General features: G+C 40.2%; 1 protein-coding gene across 1 annotated transcript in view; it reads right to left on the bottom strand.

Moving 5' to 3' along the window:
• The window catches only part of SLC43A1 (solute carrier family 43 member 1), a 202,173-nt gene that overhangs the window by 100,331 nt on the left and 75,272 nt on the right, over window positions 1-26,570 (bottom strand). Inside the window, exon 4 of the mRNA XM_072424203.1 lies at window positions 2,167-2,222. Within this exon, the coding sequence (XP_072280304.1) occupies window positions 2,167-2,222 (56 nt within the window). The remainder of the gene's footprint in view (window positions 1-2,166; window positions 2,223-26,570) is intronic.

Raw genomic sequence — 26,570 nt, 5'->3', positions numbered from 1 at the left:
TCCTGCGATCACCGCTGGACCGCGGGGATCAGGTAAGGGGGACCCCCAAAGGTACCCCGAGTGTGACTCGGGATTACCGCTTTTTGCAATTTTTCCGGCCCCGAGTCACACTCGGGAACACCCCTTAGGGGGTTAATTGGTGAGTTATAATGACCAATGATCAAGAAAATGTATAAGTAAATGTACTGGCATATCCAACCAAACGGCAAAAGTAAAAAAAACGGGGAGTCAATCAGACAAACTGGGATGTCGTGACCCTAGTTACCATTGATAGAGCTGCAAGGGTCAGGTCAGTTGCAGAGGAGGTAGGCACGTGAATGGAGCTGTAAGGACTTTTCCCATAGTGTATTCAGTTTGCCAAGGAGTTGACTTTGGAATTGATTTCGGTAAATATTCGAATGTAGATCATACAAAATGTACTGGGTGAGATGTATCTGTTGTAGGATGTTTGCACCCAACCAGGAGAGAGTAACCATCAGGGTTCAGGCTCAGAGTCCAGTGGCTGAAACAGCAAGCTGACACAGGCGGAAGCAGTCCAGAATCTATGCACAAGCAGCGGTAGCAAAGCACAAGCTGAGGTCAGTAGCCAATGGTGTAAGTTGGAGACGGAGTGCGAGAAAGAATAGTCATTTAAACAGCAGCCAAAGGTCGGTACACAGGTAGCAGTTTTGAGAGCGCAATGTAACAGTAGCAGGAAGGGCAAGATATTGGCAGAGCACAATAATCTGGCAACAGGAAGTTCAGAGACATGGCTTAAATAGGAAGTTCATGGGAGGGGCCAGGAGTTCAAGGTTCAGCAAGACACTGAAAGCATCCCTGGGTTGGGATCCTGACAGAGAGACAAAAAAAGGGGACTACTGCTAGAGGACAGTGCTATTTTGTATCCATCATTTTACTGTGAAGTGTTTGCACCCATCCAGAACTAGTGACCTATAGAAATATACAGTATATCTATGTTATCTATTCACATTCACTAAGCAAAGCAAATTATCTCTAGTATAATACACTTTGCTTTGCTAAATGACCAGCCTGAACATCATTGGGGGGAAAAACTACCTTACAAACTGACACACATTAAAAACACACACTAAAATGTAAACACTTAAATGTATTTAAAATATTTAAAAGCCTAATCCCTAAAATGTCAAATATGTCATTTTAAAAGTTATTTTACATATTTTTTAAAACATTAGATTTTATAAAAAACAATAAATAATAATTATGCCATTAAGTATTATCCCTTTATCTCCAAAATTCTAATTTTAACCTCCCTAGCAGTCTAATCCCATCCAAATTTCCATGAAAAAGCGGTACAATTTTTTTGCATGGAAATTTATTTTTCTTTGTAGGCTATAATTCTTAGACATAACTCACCATTTTTTAATAAATGTAACAAAGTTATTATTAAACTTTAAATACCAAAACACAAATATCTGCTTAAAAAAAAAAATATTTAAACATGTAATATAACCATACAGTAGCATGTATATTATATATAATACAATTATATATATATTATATGAATATATCTTTGTATTGGACTCAATACAGCTATTTTGTATTGAATCTAATACAAAATTATTTGAATTTCTCACCAATCCTCCCGCCCACACAAGACGCATGCACCAATGTCACCAGGAAACCCCAGAGATTGTCGCTGCATTCGCCGGCTGGAGATCGAGGAGGAAGGATGTGTCCCAGCGGGATGGCAGGGGGCGACAAGGGAGCAAGGTAAGTGGGGTTTTTTTAGTTAAAAGCTACAGTGTGTGATGAGTGTGTGAGTGTGACTCGGGAATACTGCTAGGGGGGTAATAACTAAATAGCATAACTAAAGCTGTTAAAATGTTGTTTTATTTTGGAATTCTGTTTCCCAACCCATAGACCCGTCTTTAGTGTAGTCTTAGACAACCGTACAAAACATGAAAAAGGAAGAGAGGGTGAGTAACAGAAAGAAGCTTGTTTATGGGGCAAACATTTTCAAAAAAGGTTGTTAAGTTTGTGCTACAGAGAGCCACATAATTGCCAGATTAAGAAAAAAAAAACAAATTACTTTGAAATTTAGTAAAGTAAACTTTAGTGAACCAGATAAAAATAAGCAGTTAAAAGACCAGCAAATAAATGATGTGGCTAAACATTAAACAGTGTAAAAGACAATAAATTGCATACCTGAATGGTCATATCCAGCAAGAGCCATTAGAGCACACGACAGAGCAAAGCAAAAGCTGTGAAAAAAGACAGAAGTTAGTTTATTATGTAATATACATTTCTTCATCAAAACAAATACTATTTGTTAGGTTTTCAGATAAATACCATTTACATTAAACATGCCATTTAAACTCATCCTTTTTTTTGGTTTCTTTTTTTTGGAACTCTCCTGAGCTGCTCATTTTTAGAATTTAAAGTTGAGCAATAGGAAAAACGCATTTAGTTATATTTCCATTACCAGTCTCACTATGTGTAAAGTGAAGTCCTATTAAAGTTCTTCCCTGGTTGGAGAAAAAAATAAGCAAACTGATATCTATGTTTAGTATCTATGTTATCTGTGTTGTCAAAGCCAGCCTCCCTGGGCGACCTGACATCATTGTTTAGATTTGTTCAGCCCATCACAGGAAAACAGCTGCAGAGAGCTATTTTCCAAAAGAAATCTTCTCAAAAAGCAAGGCAGGAGAGCAGCAGCTCTGTGAGGGATGTAAGCACCCATCTCTGGAATAGGAAAGTCACTGAATCATGTAAAGCACAAGTAAAAAAAGTAAAAAAAAAAAGTTTAAAAAAAAATGTGGTGTTTTTTTTTTTAACCCTTTATGGGATTGGGTGAATGGGAAAAGGGGTACTTTATCCACCTGTACTCTTTTCCCAGGTGGGTCTGGTTTCTCCAAAGATAAGGGGGTACATATTTTTTTCCCCTTCCATTTTGGGAAAACTAGACTCCATAAGGTCTTTTTATAGATAGAGGGGGGACTCACACTTGTTGCCCCATTCCCTATCCAGTAATGTCCCAAATGTAATAGGGTCTTTTTTTGGCAAATAAGGAGGGAACCCCACATGTTTTTGGGGAAATTATTTTTATTTACAAAATCATCCAAGATCATCGAAGATGGTGGATGCTGCTCCAGACCACATGGAGAAAGGCACCAGCCCATGTAGGGCAAACAGTTCCCCACAAGATCGCATCAATATAGATTACAAAAATATTGGCCCTGGAAGTATCCTAACACCTGCAGCCAAGTTTAGCTGAGCTCCTCTCTGAAACACTGTCCCAACAATTGCAACCCATCACTGATACAGTCACTAAGCGTGGGGAAAGCATCCATGAGTTACAACAAAGGGTAAGTGATCTAGAAGATGATCTGCTTACTGTACGATCGCAACAGAAGCAATTGGGGGATCAATATACTGTACTGCAGGAAAACTGTATTGATATGGAGAATCGGTCCAGGCACAACAATTTAAGAATTATAAAAATACCTGAAACTAACAAGGCATCTGATTAAGAGAAGCTCTGTTCGCACACTATTCCAAAAAGGCTGGGATTTAAGATACCTATGCAAAGTGAAGAGGGCCCACAGATTAGGACCCCCACAACGCAACAAGCCATATCCATGACCGATAATAGTCCAATATCTTAATTTTCAAGATAAAGTTCAGTTACTCAAAGCCTATCGGTCACATGACCATTTTTGTGTAGAGGATAGTAAAGTGCCACTTTTCTCGGACTACTCAACGAAAACCACCAAGCACAGACGTGCTTTCTACCCCTGTGTGCAAGCAATTGATTACCAGAGGTTTAAACTTTGCCTTAATGTACCTGGCAGTGCTGAAGATTTTTGTTACTGATGGAGAAGCATATACTTTTAAAGAACCCCAACAGGCTGCTGCTTTTGTTACTTCAATTGAGGAAGCTGATAATTTAAACACAGAAATGGAAAAATCCCCCTGGTCTCGTTAAGACTCAATGGACCCTGCTGGGTCCCCACAGTCATGAATGCAGAAACTCACTACATTAAAATTACCTGGGAAATGTTTTTTCTATTCCAAACTGACACAAGAATTAGATACCATGACTGCCCACTAGATAGAGCCGGTTTGACTGTTTTTCCTTACACTACATTTTCAAATGGTTGTTACTTCAACTCAGCCAAGCAAGTATGTGTGGAAAAAGTTTTTGATGAAAATCAATGCAATTTTTACTTCCCAGCTCCCTCATTGGGAAAAAATGTCACATGCAAATATTACAGGTTGTGACTTTTTTTGTTGTTTTTATTATGGTATACCTACCTCCTGCAAAAGGCAGCTGTATTGCTGGAAATGATATCTACCCACCTCTCTGTGCTGTTCTATCTGAATGTCTATTGTTTTACAACTTTGAAGCTGCTCTGCTGGGATGGCCTCAGGCAACACTTTTTTCCAGCCATGTCATGATACTGATACACAAAAAGCTCCAATATACTCTTTCATCCAAATTGTGTGACCCCACAGATGGCAGATGGGCCTCTCTCACTCTACAGTTCCCGACCAATGCCATTAAAATTGTGCCAGTTTATGGTGCCAATCAGGACAACGGGACATTTTACAACAATCTTCTTCCTGTTACTCAAGGACTTCCTCAAGTTCCTATGTTGGATGCAGAGGACTTTAATGCTACTGCCAGTACAATGGAAGATAGACTTCCACTTCCACTGAGACAAGGTTCCATTGTGTCTAACAATGTATTCTATCAACTGTTTTTCTCAACTACCAATCAGACTGATTCATGGAGAAACCTACACCCCCTGGAAAGGGAGTTTATGCATATTTCTGCGGTACATTCAACTATGTCCCGCATAGATTCCATGTGCCCAAGCTCGCCAAGCTTACCTGGTCTACAAAGAATCCCTCTCAGTAGTTGACCAAACTAAACGTGCAAGTGATTTTTGGTTGAATCAATATGACACGACCATTTGTTCATATCGTTCGGTGGTGTTCTTCAGATATGGCAACAAGTTAGGATGTTTGCTTGCAAATTTAGCTAAAGGTTTTGGAACACCCCCACGGATCACGAGCATCAGAGATGTTAACAATTCTGTGCAGCAACTGGAAACTCTGCCTATTACGAATCTTTATATACATCAAAAGGAGGAGATTCCTCACAGGGACAATCTTTTTTGGATCAAGTAATGTTGCCCCAGCTTTCGGAAGAGGACTTGTGTCATCTGAATTCTCCTATCACATCGAAAGAGATTGTATCAGCCATCAAACGCTCTGTTAACGCCAAAGTGCCTGGACCCGATGGCTTGCCATCTGAATTTTATAAAATACATGATGACCAGGTTACCCCTGCGTTATCAAAACTGTATAATGACACAAATATGTAAAACGGGTCCAGGAGGGCTTGTCAAAAAATCACAACTTTAGAAATGCCAAGCCTGAATTAGTTAAAGATATTAAGGGGAAAAAGTTATAGAGCAGGCTTTTAAAGGCAAGGTGAAAGATATTAGTGATTTAATGTGATGTGTTCAAACATTACTTCTAACAGATTTCAGCTGAACACTATTAAATATACATTATTCAACAAATACAAGATTAGTGGTGTTACATAATTATACATGGCCACATTGGTATATAATGTCAAAAATCTCAAATTTCCAACGCGTTTCGCCGTTAAGCTTCCTCAGGGGATTTGCTTGAGATTGTAGTCTAGTTAAGTAATATACAATCACAATATGTAAGGAAAAATGCATTAACTAAATGTAGTACACAAAAATCAATTTAAACATGAGTATTTTAGCACATACCGTAGGTATATTATCAGATACTTACACATGTAAGACCCCTGTGAAAAGGTGAAGATAAAAACATCTGCCAAATAGTCACAACCAATATACCCCAAACAAAGGGGGAGAGGAAGAGGTTGAAGTATTAGCTGAAACAAATTATAAAATTAATGAATATATGTAAAAGGAGAGGGGAGGCTGGAAAGGATAAGGGGGAGAGAAAAGAGGGGGGGGGGGATTAAAAAAACATGGTAAGTTAAAACAAAATATTAAGGCTAGATCCTATACTAGCAAAGTTTCCAGACTAATAGAGTAGGTACTTACATTCCAAGTAGAAGATGGAATGGGGTTATTGTAAGATTAACCGGTAATTGGTGATTTCTGAGGAAAATAGAGGCTTTTGGAAGAATAACTGGGTACAAATAAAGATCAAAATTATAATACTAAAAGTAAGAAAACTAAAAATAAATGATCTAACAGGTAATTATGAATATTTATGACTTACTTGTAAAATAAAAGGCATGGATTGTCTGGATATAAGGGAAAGGTTTTTAATGATATTCAATCCTGTTAAGTAATAGGAAAGCAGGGATTATAATGGTGTGAGGAAAGGGAGGAGAAATCAAAATGGTTGAAGGAAATTATTATTGTAATTTACATGACTTTGAGGGCACTGTAGAATGGATAAAGGAAGATATATGGAGGGAATAATCAGTGAACACTGAAAAAAAGGGTGGAGGATAGAAAGTTAGGCCAAAATATGCTCTGTGAAGTATTGAAAAAAAAATGTTAATTAATTGTTTACATCAGATTAGAAACTGTAGGTAAGGAAAATATTAAGTGCTAGGACGAAAACATGGCTCCAGAAAAAAAAAAATTACAGGGTGCAACCTAATTGGATAGGATAGAGCATGGGTGTCAAACTCAAATACAAAGAGAGCCGAAAGTAAAAACTCAGACTAAGTTATATATTTAAAAAATAGGAAGTAATTCCTTCAAATTAAATATAAAACATTTTTTAAATGGAAACAAAGAGGTATTGCTTAACATGCGATCTGGAACAAGAAAATACTTGGCAATGCAATGTAAGCACTAATTGGCCCCTAGCTACAGTTCTTGAATAGATTTGAATAAAGATGGCCTGAATGTTAATAATCAATTGACACCCAATAATGAAATGAATGTTACACATGTATAAATTATGTGCCCATGTCTGATATCTTCAATGTCTGATATCTAACGATATCTTCGTTAGAAAGAAAAGTTATTTACAAAAGAGACAGAAAAGGGTGACATCTCTTTTTGATGGTTTCACACAGATGATTATCTTGTACTTTATTTTTGTTACCTGCAGATTTGAGTAATTTTATTTCTCCTGCTGTGAGCTAGAAATAGCGACCAATCCCAGAAGAGAAACAGAAGACAAGTGATGCTGGGACTTCAATTCCCAACATTACTCGCGTCTATGGAACTGCCCAATGCGGAGCCGCATAGGCAGAGGGCTGTTCCATAGATGCGAGTGATGCTGGGACTTCAATTCCCAGCATTACTTGCGTCTATGGAACTGCCCAATGCGGAGCCACATAGGCAGAGGGCTGTTCCATAGGCGCGAGTGATGCTGGCACTTCAATTCCCAGCATTACTTGCGTCCATGGAACAGCCCAATGCGGAGCTGCATAAGCAGACAGGCCAGATGCCATTCATTTTCCCAAATCCCAAATGATATCAAATATGATACTTATTGTAACTAAGTAATTTTATTACACTGTAGACTTAAATAACTGTAATTGGTAAGTTTTGTATTCAACAATTGGTGAAATAAAAACATCTGAGACCCTACTTTGACATATTTTCATATTTTTTTCATATATTCTTTTGGACTTTACCCATATTTACCTACCCCATGGAGGACCGGGACACCAATGCTAAGGAATATCAACATTGGTGCCCATTTGGTGGCTTTGCGACCTGTCCCTTGGGTTCATGCTTTTTCCCACCCCTCCCCCGCTTGGATTTGAATTTTTTTTTCCGGCACCGAGTACCTGCAAATATATAGGCATTCTGCCTGTACAGGTAAGGGGGATAATAATGGGTTAAAAAAAACAACTAATAAAACCCTCCTCCCGCCCCCCCCCCTTTTTTCTCGTAATTGATTCATTATTTTATTTTTCTGATAACACTACATCCTATAGTGTTTGTTTGTATGTTTAACTTCTTACTTTTCCATACCCAATACATGTATATTTATATAGCAACAGACCCACATCTAAACACCTATACCTGTTTAGCAATAGATTAGAACTGTTATTTTTTATTAAGTTATATTTTAATATCACTTCCAAACTACAGTAAACTATATACCCCGTAACAGCAGGTATAAATAAGTAATATTTATGTCTCTTTCTCACGTTTTCTCACATTAATGTTTCCGCTCTTTCCTATACATAGTAAGGGCGGAAGTGCTTCCTCCGCCCAACCATGTGCCAGCTGACTTCAGTGAGATGGAGTGATCTTGCAAGATCTCGTCTCTTACAACATAAGTCACATACGAATTGCACGATCTTGCGAGATTTCGCTCCCCACTACACAATCGATACCACTTTATCTCTTATATAAGGACGTGACGCCGACCAGTTCAGACCTTCTTAGGCTGACTGCCAGCATCACGCTTCTTATCCCATGCACACCATCAACTATTTTTTTCAGTATGTACTCCTTTCCTTATTATATTTACTTTAACCTCATGTCACCTGTACCACCAATGATCCTTATTTAGACCCTTGTTCTTCACACTAGATTTAATACCCCATCTGCTGTGGATCATAAATCGCCTGAATAATACCACCAATGATATTCCTAGTAAGCATTAAAAAAAACCCCTCTTCTTTGCAACACCTATTCAGCGTTTCATTTTTGACTCCACCAATTATTTTAACTGAAATGTATCCTTTTTATAGATCTCATGCACTTATTCCCTCTATATATCTTTCTTTATCCATTTCACAGCATCCTCAAAGTCATGTAAGTTACTGTAAATCATTTCCTTCAACCATTTTGATTTTTCCTCCCTTTTCTCACACCAATATTATCCTTGCTTTCTTATTGGTTAACAGCATTGAATATCAGTAAAAACAAACCTTTCCCTTATATCCAGACAGTCCATGCCTTTTTTACAAGTAATTCATCAATATTCATAATTACCTGTTAAGATTCTTTATTTTTACTTACTTACTTTACTTCTTACTTTTGGTATTATAATTTTGATCTTTATTTGTACCCAGTTATTCTTCCAGAAGCCTCTATTTTCCTCAGTAATCACCAATTACCAGTAAATCTTACAATAAACCCCATTCCATCTTCTACTTGGAATGTAAATACCTACTCTATGAGTCTCGATACTTTGCTAGTATAGGATCTAGCCTTAATATTTTGTTTTAACTTACCATGTTTATTTACTTTTTTTCCCTCTCCCTCTCCTTTTACATATATTCATAAATTGCATAATTTGTTTCAGCTAATACTTTAACTTCTTCCTCTCCCCCTTTGTTTGGGGTATATTGGTTGTGGCTATTCGACAGATGTTTTTATCTTCACCTTTTCATAGTGGTTTTACATTTGTAAGTAACTGATAATATACCTATGTGCTAAAATACTACTATGTTTAAATAGATTTTTATATTACATTGAGTCAATGCATTTTTTCCTTACATATTGTGATAGTATATGACTCAACAAGACTACAATCTCAAGCAAATCCCCTGAGGAAGCTTAATGGCGGGACGCATTGGGTATTGTACATTGTACATCGTGTGACCATGTATAATTGTGTAAAACCACTATTCTTATATTTGTTGAATACTGTATATTTAATAGTGTTCAGTTGAACTCTGTTAGAAGTAATGTTTGAACACATCACAATAAACCACTAATATATTTTACCTTGCCTTTAAAAGCCTGCTCTTTTACTTTTTTCCCTTAATATCTATATAATGACACATTTGCAATGTCCTCATATTTGCTTTCTGGGCATTAGGCATAGGTCAAAGTGTTGCTAAAAAAGCATAAAGATTTGTTGGGCCCTGGATCATATTGTCCCATATCATTTCTTAATGTTGATGTTAAATTCTATCTAAGATTTTAGCAGAACATTTGGCACCGCTTTTACGGAAATTGGTGAGTCCTGCCCAAGCTGGTTTTGTTCAAGTTCACTGCTTACAATGTGTGAAAGTTGCTGACAGTTTTGGAACATAACAGGTTGTCTGGCCCCTCCTACGCCTTGGATGCTCTATTGGCACTCGACACAGAGAAGGTGTTTGACAGCATTGAATGGCTGTGGTTACACACTGTACTTCATAAATTTGATTTTGCTGGTTTGTTTCAACAATTTATAACAGCAATGTATTCTAATCCAACTGCCCAAATAAAGGTGGCGGGAGTCTTGTCACAATTTTTTATTAGGTAGAGGGACGCGTCAGGGGTGTCCGCTGTCGCCACTCCTAATTAATCTGGCCATAGAGCCCTTAGTGATATCCTTCCATGATTACAACGTGTTTAAAGGGATTAGTATTCAGAGCAAACAGGTGTGGTTGGCTATGTTTGCAGATGATATAATGTTATTTCTGGGTAACCCACAGAATGATTTACCTTTGGTGATACAACATATTCAGTTTTTTGGCTCATTCTCTGGGTTTCGCATTAATTATAAGAAAAGCGAATTGATGTGTCTGCAACTGTTGCCATCTTTGGGGTTAATGATGGTGGTAAAGCAGTTAGGACAAAGAGTGGTTCAATACGCCTTCACGTATTTAGGAGTTCAAGTTACGCAAAACGTCCCACATATGTATAAATTGAAAAACAACCCGCTTAGAAAACCTGCCTCTATCCCATATGGGGGAGGTGTCATTTGGTAAAAATGATTAGCTTTGTACGGTTGCTCTATCCTATGCAGACACTACTGTTTTTGCTCCGCCATTCAGATGTCCGGAAATGACATTCCGCATTTACTGCCTTTTTGTGGCAGGGTAGGAGCCCCCCGATTGTTAGGTCCAAGGTATCATGGTCCAAACAAAATCTTGGTTTAAATTTTCCAGATATACACAAGCTTAACATGGCATGTTTATTACGTTATGTAAAAGATTGGTGGCATAATACTTCTTTTTATACAGTGGTTAAATTAGAATTGCTTTTAGTATGGTCTTGGTCACTGGGACTGCCATGCGCACTAATCTGCTATTGCGGGACACCTTATTAGCCTGGCAAGAAACTAAAAAACTTTGCCAATTTTAACAAGGCAAAGGCCTTTCTGAGAAAGGCGGAGTATTACATGTTTGGGGGACCTACTGGATTACACTAATCACCTGCTACCCTTTGATATTCTCAGCATTAAATTTGTTTTTCCTTTCCATCCTTTTTTTTACTATTTACAGGTGAAATTTGCTTTTTTTACCCGGCTGGGCCATGTACCCATATCCATCCTACCACCTTCACTAGTGCATAGTTTAGGTACGCCCGAGTCTAAGCACTCGATTTCTAATATATATCCATTGTTATTGGACAACTCGCCAGATAATGAATCTTTTTTGATGTTTGTGATTAGATGGGCCGAGTATTTAAACTGCTGCTTTTCAGATACACTGGAATTATTAGAAAACAGCTGGGCTTCCGTTAGAAAATATAAATTTAGTGAAATGTGGCGTGAACTGAAATTTAAAATTATTCATAGAGCATACTATGTGTTGAATTTAAAAATTAACACATGTTCCACCACTCAAAGACTGGAAGCTTGCCCTAAATGTGCTTTTCCCTTGTCACCACTAGAACATTTGCAATGGAACTGACCAGCTATACAAATCTTCTGGCAGTCAGTTTTCCGACTTAATAACTGTGTCACAGGTAATACTAACCAATTGTTGCCCCATCTAGCGCTTTTTAATGCGAAACTTGACAGTGAAACAGTGACAGTTTCTTCAGAGCCTCTGATGGTGAGGATGTTGCACTACTGTTTACTGCCAGGTTGCAGTCCTTTGGCACACCAAGGTGGGAAAAGCAGAAGAAGTCGAGGAAGGCAGCAAGCAAGGGAGGTCAGGTCACACGCCAGGGGTAAATTGCCAGGGATCAAGGATACAGACAGTAGTGACACAGGGGCCACTGCGGGCACAGGGAACACAGGAGACAATGGAAGCAACAGGAGGCACAGGTGACTCAGGGATATCCACAGACAGACAAGAACACTGGAACAGCACAGGTAAGTTGTCTGGGAACCAGCAAACTGGACAACGAGGGGTTAACGCAGGAGCTGGACAGAGGAAACACCGAATTAAGTAGCAGGTGAACAGGAACTAGCGCACAGAACTAGGGGCTCAGCACAATAAAGACACATTGCATGAACACAGAGTGCAGTGTGTGAGCTAGTTAAATAGCCAGGGCTAGTCAAGATGCTATTTTCTTTTTGGCCAGTGGATTGGACGGACTTGATAAAGCTTGGACAGAGGCATGCCCAGCATCAGAACTGCCTGCATGCACAGGAGAAAGGTGTCTGAGGTTTAGAGGGGAAGAAGTAAGTGTGACACCCAAGGGGGCGCCGAGTCACCCTCAAACATGAAAGCCAAAGGGGCCAACTGTGCAGCCTGCCAATATTTACGGAAATTTGGGACCCCCTATTCCACCAGTGCATCAGTGCACAAACATGATGGTCTTCACTACTCGAGGCCTGACCAAACCCCAATAGAACTTCATGATGCATGTTGGAAAGCTTTAAGTGCGTTAGACCTAAGAGGTATAGGCAAGACCTTAAATAGGTAAAGTAGCTTACGTAGTATGGTCATTTTGACCATGCGTATTCTCCGCATGTAGGGAAGGCTCTGAAGGAACCATTAGAAAAGCAATGATTGTAGACTTTGGAACTTGGAAGGATATTTGGTAATATATAGTGCTTCAAGTGATGGTGTGAGTCAGTATGTGAGGTACTTGGTAGCCCAGCTAAAACTAAAGTTTCCTTGCAAGCATGACACAATATCCCTTGGGAGTGTTCAAGGCCACTTACTTTTATTCATTGATTGATTGTCTTATATCTCGGGAAATTGTGCGACAATAGAGAGGAGGTTAGGCAAGGATATGTGTTGTTGGGAAAGTGTCAGAAGGATCTCATCTGCAAATAAACTTAGCTTGTACTGGCGGTTACCTAGAGTGATCCCATGCACTTTGGGATTGGAGTAAATAGGTGTTAGGAAACACTCTTTGGACCTACAATATCAGGCGGTGCCCCACCGCAGGAGGGCGTGCTCAACCTATTCCCCCCGGTGGCTGCGCTCGCACAGGAATTCTAGGATAAGTGCTCTGAGGGTTGCAGCATGCTTGTTTCCTTGTAGCTGTGTTTTCCCTCTCGGCATCCCCTGCACTAAAATTGGAGCTGTGTTGCAGCTGATTAGCAGAGTGGTTCCTATGTAATCCCATGCTGTCATTGGCTGCTGCCGCTTTATAGCCCTTCTGATTCCAGTCTTCTGGGCCTGTAATAGCGTTAGCTGGGCTTATCTGAGCTGGAGAGATTCTGGAGTGTTTTTCTGTTGCTGACTATTCGTTTGAACTCAGCCTGAACAGACCTTTGCTTGTTCCTGACTATCCGCTTGAGCTCAGCCTTGACCGACCTTTGTCTGTGACCCCGACTCTGCTTGTGTCTTTTCCTTTGTACCTTGCTTGGTGGACTGATCTCCTGTGTTTGACTTCGGCTTGTTTCCTGGTAATTTCTGTACTCTGCATCTGTGGGCTCCTGGTCAGCTGCCGGCCTATCCCCCGACACCATCCCTTGCAAGTCCTGGGGGCAACCGAGTGCAGAGAGACGCAACCAGTCTCCTGAGGCTGAGCAGGGGCTGCTATAGGTTTAGACTGCAGGATTAGATTGGGGGACTGGTGTCTGGAGAATACTGGTACTGACCAGGGCCTTACAATAAGTATCCCCAATGGCTCTAGGGCCAAAGCAAGAAGTATGGGTGACAGGGGCACCCTTGATGAGTTTACCATTCAATACTAAATAGTAAGGAATATGGATTAAGGTAGCAAAAAGGTGCTGTGGGTGAGGGGTAGAGTGGAGGGATAGCAAGAAGTCCGGGATCTTGATGTGACCCATGTAGCTCATAATATTGAGAAATGAATGTTGTACAAAGCCCACTTGGTCCTTATGTATCAGCACCGGGAGAAGAGTAGAGGTGGAAATAACAATTAAATGGGAGGCGAAAAGTTTGAGGAACTTTTTTTAATGTTGAGCAGAGAACCGATCTGGGCCTGGCGCCTAGGCCGGCTTGATGGATTTGATAGCCCGAAGCCCATCAGGTCTACCATGGATGAGGTCAATTTGGGGCATGGTATAAAACCCACCAGAGCTTCTGCCTGGGACAGTACGGGAAAGCATAGGTCACAATGATTTCTGGCCAGCACCTCCGCCCGATGAATGTGAGTGTCTTCCCATCGGTGACTGAAAGGTAAGCGGAAGTGACAGCATCCAAATTCATAGATAAAAAGGGTAGTAATGCGCTAGCTCCCCTGATAGCAAGTCCAGTCACACAGAGCCGAGTTAAAAGGCAGCCATCTTGCTGTCTTTGAAGCTCGTCACGCTCCCCAATCCCTGTGTTCGGTAGACACTGCCACCTACCTTTGACCATAGGCTTCGCAGTCAAATGCCTGCCAAGCTGATTGTCTACTTTGTTATATGCTGTGTTGCAAAATTTATATTGCTGTCTGATTGTATGTTTGCATTTCATGTTATTTGGTATGTTGTGTTTGTTAAATCAAAATCATAATTTTTTATAATGTCATAATAATGTATGTGACTGAACAAGTGAGGGGCAGAACATATGTGGGCTATCTATAATACCTGACAGAGTTGATGCTATTTTGGAGTTTGAGACTGTCCAGAAGGCTGGAGCAACTGTTCATGTTCATAATATTTTTGTTCTCAATTTTTGTATGTATGACCATATTTGAATGTATGGGCTTGTATATTACATATTGTAACCATATTGTAAGACACACATCTATGGGGCATCACCACACACACACATATACACGTATTTATATTATATGTTCCTATTAAATTGCTGCTGTAACTTATATTTTTTTATGATACAGAAGAACACTATCCTGTTCCTTATACGCCCAAACAAATATTATATTACTTTTTTACAGTGTTATGTCTCTTGCTATTCATTTTGTTCTTACCTATTACTCTGGGTGTGGCTGGTGAGGGGGAACCACTGGTTATCTCTGAAATTATTGTCACCTAATATTCAAGGGCTAAATATACCCTGAATGTACCAAGGCCTACAGGTGTTTCCCCTCTATGCAAGCAGACATCGAAGGTTTGTGGGAGATCCACTTTTCAACATTATTACATAATTTCCAAAATGGTTTCCTTTTCATACCCTATAGTATATATGGCTAACGCTGCATTTAAAATGAAAGGTGTGTAACTTCAGATTATGGCTCCTCATTTGAAGACACAAGAAACTGGGGCTCCAAGACACCCGAAGGGAATTTGCATTCATGATCGCCTGAAAGCGAGAGTGTGCAATCTCTCACTACTCACAACCCTGCATCTACTGATAGACAAATACCTGGACGTAAATTCAGTGTGCAGCGGCTGCCATTATTGGACAGGAGATGCGGAGGGTGAGTGATGCCAAGATGGCGGCAGGGAAGGAACCTAGGCAGGCAGGTAGGTAGGTTATCTCCTCCTAATTCAGATAGAAACTTCCGGAAGCTTGTCTAACTGCTAGCCATACTGATGCTCACATTGGTGGTCATGAGTGGTAAGGGCACCCAGAAAAGGGAGGCCAGCCCTGTGTTTGAGCACCCTAACAAATTTGCAAAGTTATGTGAGGATGTGCAGGTGGCAGACCCAGTGGTGGCAAGTCTAGATGTTGCTGCTACTCTTAACAGCCGGGAGAGCAGCCCATGGGTAAGGTGGGGTAGGGAAGGCAATACAGGAAAGCATAGACAATTAGTTGTCGTGGGGGATTCTATGATCTGACTGATAAAATAGTTTGCTGCCCGGATCCCTTTAACCGAATAGTTTGCTGTCTCCCTGGTGCCAGGGTTCAGCATGTGGTGGACCGAGTGGACAAACTACTTGGAGGGGCTGGGCATGACCCAGCTGTTTTGGTCCATGTTGGAACCAATGACAGGATAGATGGAAGATGGAGGATCCTTAAAAATCAGTTTAAAGAACTAGGTTTCAAGTTGAAAGAAAGGACCTCCAAGGTTATATTTTCTGGAATATTGCCTGTGCCATGCGCTACAGAGGAAAGGCCGAGGGAGCTTAGACAGCTAAACACATGGCTTAACTCCTAGTGTAATAGGGAAGGGGTTGGGTTTTTAGAGCACTGGGCTGACTTTTCATTGGGGTACAACCTGTATGCCCTATATTGCACCTAAATGGAAGGGGGGCTGCTGTGCTAGGGGAAAGATTTAGGGGAATGGTGGAGAGATATTTAGGCTAGGACAGAGGCGGGTGGGACAGTTAAATAAGGTGGCAGAAAGCTCAGACAGGGGTCAGCCACTAGTGGAGGGTGGATTGGGTATAGTTGGGGGGAGGTTATGGATAAATATTAGGATCTTCCTAAGTTACACACAAACATTGAATTGCGCAGTACTATTTGTACTGAAAAACAAAAGGATTTGGCAAACAGTGCTGGTAAGTGCAGCAATGGTATAAAGAGCCTGTTCACCAATGCTAGACGTCTGGCAAACTAAATAGGGGAGTTGGAAGCCTTAAGCGCATTATAACTTAGTTGCTATTGCGTTCTTCAAATGACTGGACTGTCAATATTCCTGGTAATACTGTCATGTCAGAGTCAAACGAAAAGGTGGTGGTGTCTGTCTGTATGTGAGAGGTGATCTGAAAGTGAATGTAAAAGAAGAAATTGTTGATGCAGCATGTGATGAGGTTGAGACATTATAGGTAGCGTTGAATGTGGTGATACATATTACGCAATTAATTATAGGAGTCTGCAATAGACCCCCCAGTGCTAAGGAAGAAACAGAGAATCAACTACTAGCACAGATAGAAAAAGCAGCAAAATCTGGAAATGTTTTAATCATGGGAGATTTTACCTACCCTGACATTGGGACTGATTTATTAAAGCTCTCCAAGGTTGGAGAGGATACACTTTCATCGTTGAAGCTGATTGATTCAGCAAACCTGAAATAGGTATGGACAAAGATTCAAAACATGCTAACAAATAGCAAATAACTTTGAAAAAATCCATTCAAGGTTAGGTTCACTAAAGAAATTGTATCCTTTCCAGCCTTGGAGAGCTTTATTAAATCAGGCCCATTGACTGGAGTAATGGCACTACAGCAAAAGGGAGGAAATGTATTAATTTAATACAAGATAATTTTATGGTACAGTTTATAGAAGCCCCAACTAGAAATGATACTCTGCTAGACCTAGTTTTTTCTAACAAGGCAGAGCATATAACAAATGAGCAAATAAAAGAGAATCTTGGTAGCAGTGACCATTTTATGATTTCATTTAATCTAAGCTGTAAACAGGAAGTAAAAACAGGAAAGATAAAAACATTTAATTTTAAGAGAGCAAATTTTCCATCAAGGGCGGCTCTCTGTGACTTGGAATGGAAGATAATATTGTCCTCAAAGAAGACAGAACAGAAATGGGAATGTTTTAAGTCTGTTCCACACAAGCACACTGAAAAATTTATTCCAATGGGTAATACGTTTAGGAGGCTAAAATTAAAACCAATGTAGCTCACGGATAAAGGATCACCTTTATCATTTTAAAACAATTTAACAAAAGACGTAAAGAATAGGAAAAATGTGCAAAACTTTAAATTGAAAGACAGATTGCAAAGGAAAGTAAGGCAACCCCCATTTTTTTTTTTTTTTTTGCAAAAAGATCAGATCTGAGCATGTAGGCTCCTTAAAGGATGTCTCTGGGTTGGTAACTGGGGATAAGGAAAAGGCACATTTACTAAACACTTTTTTAGATTTCTGTACACAAAGGAAAATGGCAGAGCTCAGGTCCAATTTCATAAAAGCAATGTCACTAAGTCTACATGGACGTTTTCCTCAGCGTTTAACCTGAGGCTTTAAAAGCCCATGTTTGAAATTCCCAAGCATTCCAATGGGCTAATCTAATCTGTTTCCTTCAGGCACGCTCATGAGCATTATCTATAACGTTGGTGGCAACATTTAAAAAATTAAACCGTGGGGTTAAGCTGGAAAATGCCCAAAAACGTGGGAAAACAAGGGTAAACACTTCCATTAAATTTAATGGGGCCTTTACCCATGTTTTTAAGCACTTGAAAGGTAAACGCGTTAAAATGCAAGAAAATGTGTTAAAAACACGACAAACGTGGTAAACACAGGAAAAACACCGCATAGACGTTTCCCAGCGTTTTAAAGGCAAGCTTTAAACCGCTAACAAAATAGCATAGAAACGCATTTTAACGCAGTAGGAACGTTTACATGCATTTTTAAAAACGTCCATGTAGACCCAGCCTAAATGAGTCACAATGGCTCAAAATTTATATGATTGAGAAACAATTGGGCAAAATTAAGGTTGACAAAGCACCAGGACTCGATGGATTCATCCATGTGTCCTCAAAGAGCTGCGCTCAGTTATTTCAAAGCCAATATTTAAAATTTTTAGAGACTCTCACCGGCATGGTACCAATGGATTGCCGTAAGGCCAATGTGGTTCCTATCTTCAAAATTGGAGCAAAGTCATTACCAGGTAACTACAGACCAGTTAGATTAACATCCATAGTTGAAAAGGTCCTAGAGACTTTGATAAAGAACCAGATAGAGGAATTTCTGCTAGAAAATAATAATATAAGTAACAGTCAGCATGGCTTCAAGAAAGACCAAAGTTGTCAAACAAACTTACTCTCTTTTTATGAGGAAGTAAGTAAACTGGTAGACAGTGGAATGGCAGTTGATATAGTATTTGGACTTTGCTAAAGCATTTGACAAAGTACCCCACAAACGGTTAATATGCAAGTTAGGGTCAATAGGTTTAGAAAAGTCAATCTGTAAATGATTAGAGAACTGGCTTAAAGACCGCAACCAGAGAGTAGTGATTAATGATTCATACTCTGAATGGTTGAAGTGTATTAGTGGTGTACCCCAGGGTTCAGTATTGGGACCTACTGTTTAACTTCTTTATAAATTATAAAGAGTTTGGAATTAAAAGTACAAATTCTGTGTTTGCAGATGACAACAAACTATGTAATGGAATTAAGTCAATACAGGATGTCAATAATCTACTAGCATACCCCAGATATGTCATTGGGGGCTAACAACATGCTTCATACTGTCAACAGGGAATACATATACATTTGGGGGAGTCGGGAATGAAAAAGGATCCAAGGGTTCTGGTAGATCATAGACTTGCAAAGCTAAGCTAGCTGCAATATCAAAACCTTGCAAAGTACTTTCTTGTAATAAAAGAGGAATAGACTGCACAGATGAAGAGATAATCCTGCCTCTGTACAAAGCATTGGTCAGACCACACTTGGAATATGCAGTCCAGGTTTGGGCACCAGTTCACAAAAAGGACATCGAAGAAAGTGCAGAGAAGGGCAACTAAACTAATAAAAGGAATGGAGGAGAGCTTTGAGGAGAGGTTAGCTGAACTGAATCTTTTCTCCCTTGAGAAGAGACGTTAAAGGGGGGATATGATCACCCTGTGTAAATATATAAATGGTCCATATGGAGAACTCGCTTTCCAATTATTCACTTTGGGATCATTACAAAGAACAAAAAGGTATTCTTTGCCTCTGGAGGAAAAAAAGTTTTAGCTCCAGATAAGGAAGGGATTCTTTGCATCTCTAACATCTCTAAAAAATGTGGAACAGGCCCCCTCAGAAAGTAGTTTCAGCAAGTTCTATAGATTGCTTTAAGAAAAAGCCGGATGCTTTTCCAGCAGCACAGAATATAACTGTAATCCAGGAAAACCAGTATCCAGTATAAACTGTAATCCAGGAAACACCCGCTTGCCTCACAGAATCAGGAAATAATTTTTTTCCCCTGTTGAAGCAAATTGTACCAAGGTTTTTTTTTGCCTTCCATCCAATTTCATTGTTTTATATTTAAGTATGTTTATTATTAGTTCTGTTTTTGTCCTTCTTTGCCCAATGTTTCAGACCAACATTTGTATGATTAGTCAATCAACTAAGCCCTAAAACTATAATCCAATGTTCAGGAAGAAGGGTGGGACTTTATCAAGAGAGACAGAGCACACTGTTTTTTTAGAAAGGTTACATACCAGGCCATTAGAAGCATGCTTTATCACTATTAGAGTAATGACACTGGGTTTACGATCCCCGCATAAAAGAATGGCTGTACGAAGACAAAAAAAAAACTGATATCGCATTTTTACAAGAAACCCATCTTGATGCTTCAGATTTCCATAGGATATGGAAATTGTGGGTAGGGGAGCTTTATGGATCCCCATCAATAGAATAGAAGGCTGGAGTACTAATCCTTTTTAAACAGCTACAGAGTAAAACACTCTCCTGTGCTACAGATTAAGAAGGGAGGATTATCGAATTAGTATTGGAACTCGCAAACAGGAAAATGTCTATATACAATATTTATGCTCCTAACTCCCCAAACACGCAGTTCTTTCGAACCTTAGCTAGCTGGGTATCACAAGATCAAAATTCCCAGCAATTATTGGGTGGGGATTTGAATATGGTTATGATCTCTTTGGAAAATAGGAGGACAAAGTTCAAAGAGGACAAAGATGTTGTTCAACACTCTACTGGGGCCTCCACTAAACCGAAGCACATAGGGATAACTTGTTTAGCGGAATATGTGGAAGACATGCATCTACATGATGTTTGGAGAGAACGGCATCTGTTATAATGGCTTTCTATTCTCCAGTGCATGATTCCCAACACAATTGGATTATCTATTTTGTTCCTTAACACTAAGAACATTAGTAGAATCCCCAAAAATTTGTATAATGGTTGTCTCTGACCACACCCCAATAATGTTGATTTTAGATACTTTTCTGAGAGGTGAGGCATATCTATGGCGTTGTCCTTTTCATTTGTATCAGTATCCCGGGCTTTGGACAGTGTTAAAAAATTACGACCCCAATTCTATACTGGGAAGCAGGAAAGGCCTGCCTCATGGGCAAGCTAATGGCATTTAAATCGAAACACAAAAAACTAACTTGGGATAAGTATTTTCAAGTCTTAAGAGAGTTAAGAGAGGCTCAACAACCTTTGAATCCTAATCCTACTTCATAAACTAGAACTGAATGGTAAGAGGCGAAGAAGCAATTTGATTGTTGGTTAGAGAAAGCACAATTTAAACAAAACCTAGTGAATATCAAGTTTCATATATTTGGTAACAAATTGGGGAAGATGTTAGCAAATTTAGTATGTCCTTCTTTTAACCACCCTAGCGGTATTCCTGAGTGTGGCTCAGGGTTACCGATTTTGGTACCTAAAATTCTCCCCGAGCCACACAAATCCTATCTGCTCCCCATGATCCAGTGGTGTCCTCCAGCGATCCCTGGCCGGCTTCTTCATCACATCCTCTGCTTGATCGATGTGATGCATGAAGTGTCGGTACGCTGGGGAGGCTTGCCTGGCGGGAAATTTAAAAGCAGATTACTTTGTAATAAATATTAAATCCAAGTTTATTCTTTTATTGTACCCTTGTTTGGACAAATTTAAAGTTTTTTTAATAAAATTATTAAATTAAATGTATTATATTATTTCATTATTTTGTATAATTATTTTATTATATTTTTTTTGTGATTTGTGTTTTAAACTTTATCATATCTGGGAGTTATTCCTAACAGGCCTAAAAGATTAATTAACAAATTTCCACGCAAAACAATGTACCACTTTTGACATACTGACATAATTAGACAGCCAGGGGAGTTAAACCAAATTTACTCACTTTGTTTACACCAGGAGGTCAGTTATCTTCCTGTTCAGAAGAAATCAATTTGTCCCTTGCCTCATACTATTAAAGTTATACACTACTGGGTCCATAAATAAATTGGCAGCACAACAATATTTACAGGCGGTTATATTACCCAAATTGACTAAAGTACAAATGGACATGTTAGATGCTCCATTTACTATGTTTGAAATCCAATCCACAATTTCCAACTTGTTAAATGGGAAAGCAGCTGGTCCCAATGGTTTTACCGCATAGTTTTTTAAATTGATGAAGATAGAACTGTTCCCTACTTTGAATGATTTAGATAATCATATGTGGGAGGTGGGTGTATATTTCCCTGTCGGCAAGGAAGCTTATATAAAAGTGTTACTAAAGACGGTGACCCTAGATTGCCAGATTCATACCGACTGATTTCTTTAATTAATTTGAATGCAAATATTTTATCCAAAATAGTGGCAGATAGGTTGGCTTCTTTACTACCTAAATTAATTTCCCCTTCACAGGTGGGTTTTGTACGAGGCAGACCAGCAGTAACCAATATTTTACAGTATTAGCAGTTTTAGAAGTAGCCAAAAATCAACCCAAAAAGGATATTGTGGTGGTGGGATGTCACACTTACATCTTCCCCTCCAAAGCGCAGACGCCTCTTTCCTGTGCATGCGGGCAGTTCTGATGCTGGGCGTGCCTCTGTTTCCAAGCTTTATCAATTCAATCCAATCCGCTGGCCAATAAGAAAATCGCCTCTTGACCAGCCCTGGCTATTTCGCTAGCTCACACAGTGCACTCTGTGCAACGTGTCTCTATTGTGCAGAGCTCCTAGTTCTGTGAGCTAGCTTCTGTTCACCTGGTGCCTAATTCAGTGTTTCCAGTCTGTCCAGCTCCTGCGTTAACCCTTTGTTGTCCAATCTGTTGGTTCCCAGCTAACTTCCCTGTGCTGTTCCAGTGTTCCTGTCTGTCTGTGGAAATCCCTGAGTCACCTGTGCCTCCAGTTGCCTCCAGTGTCTCCTGTGCCCGCAGTGGCCCCTGTGTCACTAGTGTCTGTCTCCTGGATCCCTGGCAATTGTATCCCTGCTTGCCTTGATCCCTGCCTCGACCCCGTCTTTCCTCGACTATCCTTCTGCTTTGTGATTTGGTACAGTCTTTTGCCCCCCTTGGTGTGCCCAAGGACCGCAACCAGGCAGTAAACCAGTGGCGCAACATCTTTTGGCTTTGGCCTTTTTCAGGGCTCGCATCACTTCTGTGCAAGCCATAGCACTCCCTAGTGGTCCTGTCTCTCTGTGTGTGACAGTTTGTACAAACCATGACTATACCCTCCCAGACCTCAGCAGGCCCCAACCATTTACTCTCCCAGAGACTAGACACCCAGAAAGCTACCCAAATCCAAGTGCTTCACCAGGTTCATGCACTTACTGCTCACCTGGATCAACTGTTTATTTCTCCCAGTGCACCCCTGGTACCACCAGCCCAGGCACAGCCTCCCGCCATCTCAGTGGCCTCTGCACTAAACTTTCCACCTCCACAGCGATTCTCTGGGGACCCCAAGACCTGCTGTGACTTCATCAACCAGTTTGGCATCCATTTTGAGCTTCAGCCACATAACTACCCCACTGACTGGGCCAAAGTGGCATATTCAATCTCCTTGCTTTCCGGAGAAGTTCTGGCATGGACATCCCCACTCTGGGAAAAGAAGGATACAGTTACCAGTAATTTTGAAGCCTTCCTGAGCCTCTTCAGAAAGGTGTTTGATGAACCCTCAGCAGCCTCTTGCATTTATGCCAGGGGTCGCTTACTGTGGGTCAGTGTTCTGTACAGTTTCAAACCTTGGCAGCTGAACTCGCTTGGAACAATGAGGCGCTCCACACTACCTTCTGGCAAGGCCTTTCTGACCACGTGAAGGATGAGCTGGCTGGTCGTGAGATTCCCTCGTCTCTGGATGATCTGATCTACTTGGCCATCCAGATAGACATTCGCTTCCAAGAGCATTTCCAGGAGAAAGCTCCCCCACGCAAAGCTTTTGTCCCGCTACTGGCACCATCCTTTCAGCGACCTCTGCAAACTCCAGCCCCCCCCCCCCCCCCCCGTACCTGAAGAACCTATGCAGCTAGGCCGATCAAGGATATCTCAAGAGGGGAGGACCTGGCGCCTCTTTTCTGGCTCTTCTGGTCTCTGCCTTTACTGCAAACAGAAGGGACACATTATCAAATCTTGCCAACAAAGGCCGGAAAACTTCAGTGCCTAGCATGCTCTGAGGGGGGCATTCTAGGTCACTCTTCTCTTTCTCTCCATAGCCACCCAGCTTCACCGCAACAACTCCACACTTGTCCTTAAGGCCTTCATTAACTCTGGAGCAGCTGGAAATTTCATTTCAGCCACCCTTCTCAAGAAATGTGCATGGCCTATGGAGCCATTATCACAGCCTCGGCGGATCTCTGCGGTGGATGGTATTAACAAAGAGGTTGGCTCGGCACAACCTTGATGAAACAAAGACAAGAACCAACACCAAAAATGTATTAAACAGTTATTCCTGGTATTATAACATATTGGGATAGATTGAATCTATTGCAGGCTACTTCATAGCATGTACAAATCACCTACAACACATTCAGTACCACTCTTCATTTTGTTGCCCTCTCCTCACAGTAGTCTCATGCTTAAAAGTTCCATTCATACCAAAGACAGTGATAAACACAATTTGTTGTGAATTATAAATGTCCCTGTTTTTACTATACTTGTGCCCCCCTTCCCTTTCCCTCATTCTTGACTTGTTACTGTATACATGGAAAAAATGGTTCCTGAGATGTTCCGGGTGCTCCACATTTCAATGTACTGTTAATACTTGCCTGTGGTATTGTTTTATTTTGTTTATTACAGTGTACATTTTGATATTTGTAAATGCAATGTATTTTTGTACCTGGGACTATCTCAATAAAGATTTGAAGATAAAAAAAATCACCTACGACACTAGTACATACCCCGGGTTTTATATCTACACCTATTGACAAAAAGGTACAAGACAAGGGTGTCCTTTATCACCCCTTCTTTTCAACCTGGCCCTAAAACCTTTGGTGTGCACGGTTGAAGTCTCTCCTGCTTTTCATGGAGTAGTAATAGGGAAGAGGGAGGTTAGGACAGCATATTTTGCTGATGATATCCTGCTTTTTACAGCTAAACCATTACCAGATATTGATCATATCCAAACCCTGTTTGGATATCGGGATAGATCACATTTTATGGCAGCAGCTTCTCGCCTATTGGTGTAATTCTGCAAGATAGTGCCAATACCTTGCTTTGACCATAAAGCAGTCTATATCCCTTTTAATTCTCCCTATCATAACCCCCCCTATTGTTCAATAGGTGCCTTCTTCACTAAAGGTGTACTTTGCTCATAAGGCGGTAATCCGGGGTAGCCTCATACAACTTCCCAATGTAAGAAAGCCCAAATCCCAAATCACGCTTTCCAAATTGGAAGTGGAATATGCTAGTTTGTCAGACCAGTACAAGTCTGACCCAATTTCAGAGCTTAAGGAATAATTAGAAAGTAAATGAGTTCAATTGAACCTATGTTTATCCCACCAACCTGAAAAACAATTAAGGACCAAACACAAGTGAAAGGTACCTCATATGTGAAAGGCAACAAGTTGGACTCCCTTTTGGCTAATAGATTGTGGAACCCCAATCCTTCTCATCAACCTACAAGTTTGGAACTAGGCCCCAACAACATGGCAAGCAACCTCCATAGCTGTGTTGGACGAGTTTCACAAGCACTTGACTCTATAGCTATGAGCTATAAAGCGATCCAGAAATGTTTGATTTGTCAGAAGCAGCCTTCTTCTATAATATTACCTTCCCACAACTACTGGATGCTTTTTGCCCAGCACTTGAGGCTCAGGTTACCACGGATAAACTTTTAGAGTCCCTCAAACTTCTAGGTTCGGATGTGGTCTCTGTCCACTATTACATGAAATTTATAGATATCTTAGCCCCACATTTGACTAAGTTGGCTAATCCAAGTACTGGACAGGAGTTCCCTCTATCCAAGCTGCTGTTCGCACTATCCCTCAAACTTTTGGCTCTATTCAAAATCACCCACATATCTTCAAATCAGTCATAATACATGCTCTGCTTTGAATAATATTTTGCCTGAGTTATCGCTCAGCTTAAAGAATCTTTCTCTTTTAGATGGGAACCCTTTAAATTGCTATACTTAGGAATGTATGTCACTGTCTCTTTTGCCACCCTGTTTGAGGGTGGCAAAAGCCCTAATTAAGGACAGGTTGCTTCAAAAATCATGGAAAAAAATTCCAGATTTCATGGTTGGGCCCTATAGCGGCAGTAAAAATTAGGCTTCTGCCTTTTCTCTACTAAGTTTCTCTAACCCTTTGTCTGCATCCCATCTCAGTCCCTTCCCACTATCTATGGATAGTGCACAGACTGGTTTATTAGTTTATCTGGGGTAAGGGGGGACTATATATATTCAAACAATTGTTCTTGTTCCAAGTCAAACAAGTAGGGCTCTCAGTTCCCCATATTTCTAATTATGCGTCAATCCAACTTGTGCATCAATCAGTATATAATTCTGCAGTAGATACTCCATTATTGTGGTACTTATAATGTAAGTTTCACTATAATTACAGCAATCCTATATAAAGCATGTTCTTAGCTACCCTAACTTACATAGTTTTTCTTATACATATTATTTCTATAGACATACTAAAGAACTAAAAACTCTCCAAGCTTCTTTTGTTTTTTTACATGGATACTAACAAACCCAATGGATATCATTCTATAAGGTTAGTCACATGATATTTTTCATTTAACCACCTGGGCGTTTCACTGATGTCTAGATTTCTGTACCAAAAGCGGTACACTGTTTTTCATGGCATT

The sequence above is a fragment of the Pyxicephalus adspersus genome, chromosome 10 (genome assembly GCF_032062135.1).
Source record: "Pyxicephalus adspersus chromosome 10, UCB_Pads_2.0, whole genome shotgun sequence".
Classification (NCBI taxonomy): domain Eukaryota; kingdom Metazoa; phylum Chordata; class Amphibia; order Anura; family Pyxicephalidae; genus Pyxicephalus; species Pyxicephalus adspersus.
This window is presented reverse-complemented; position numbering and strand designations above follow the sequence as displayed.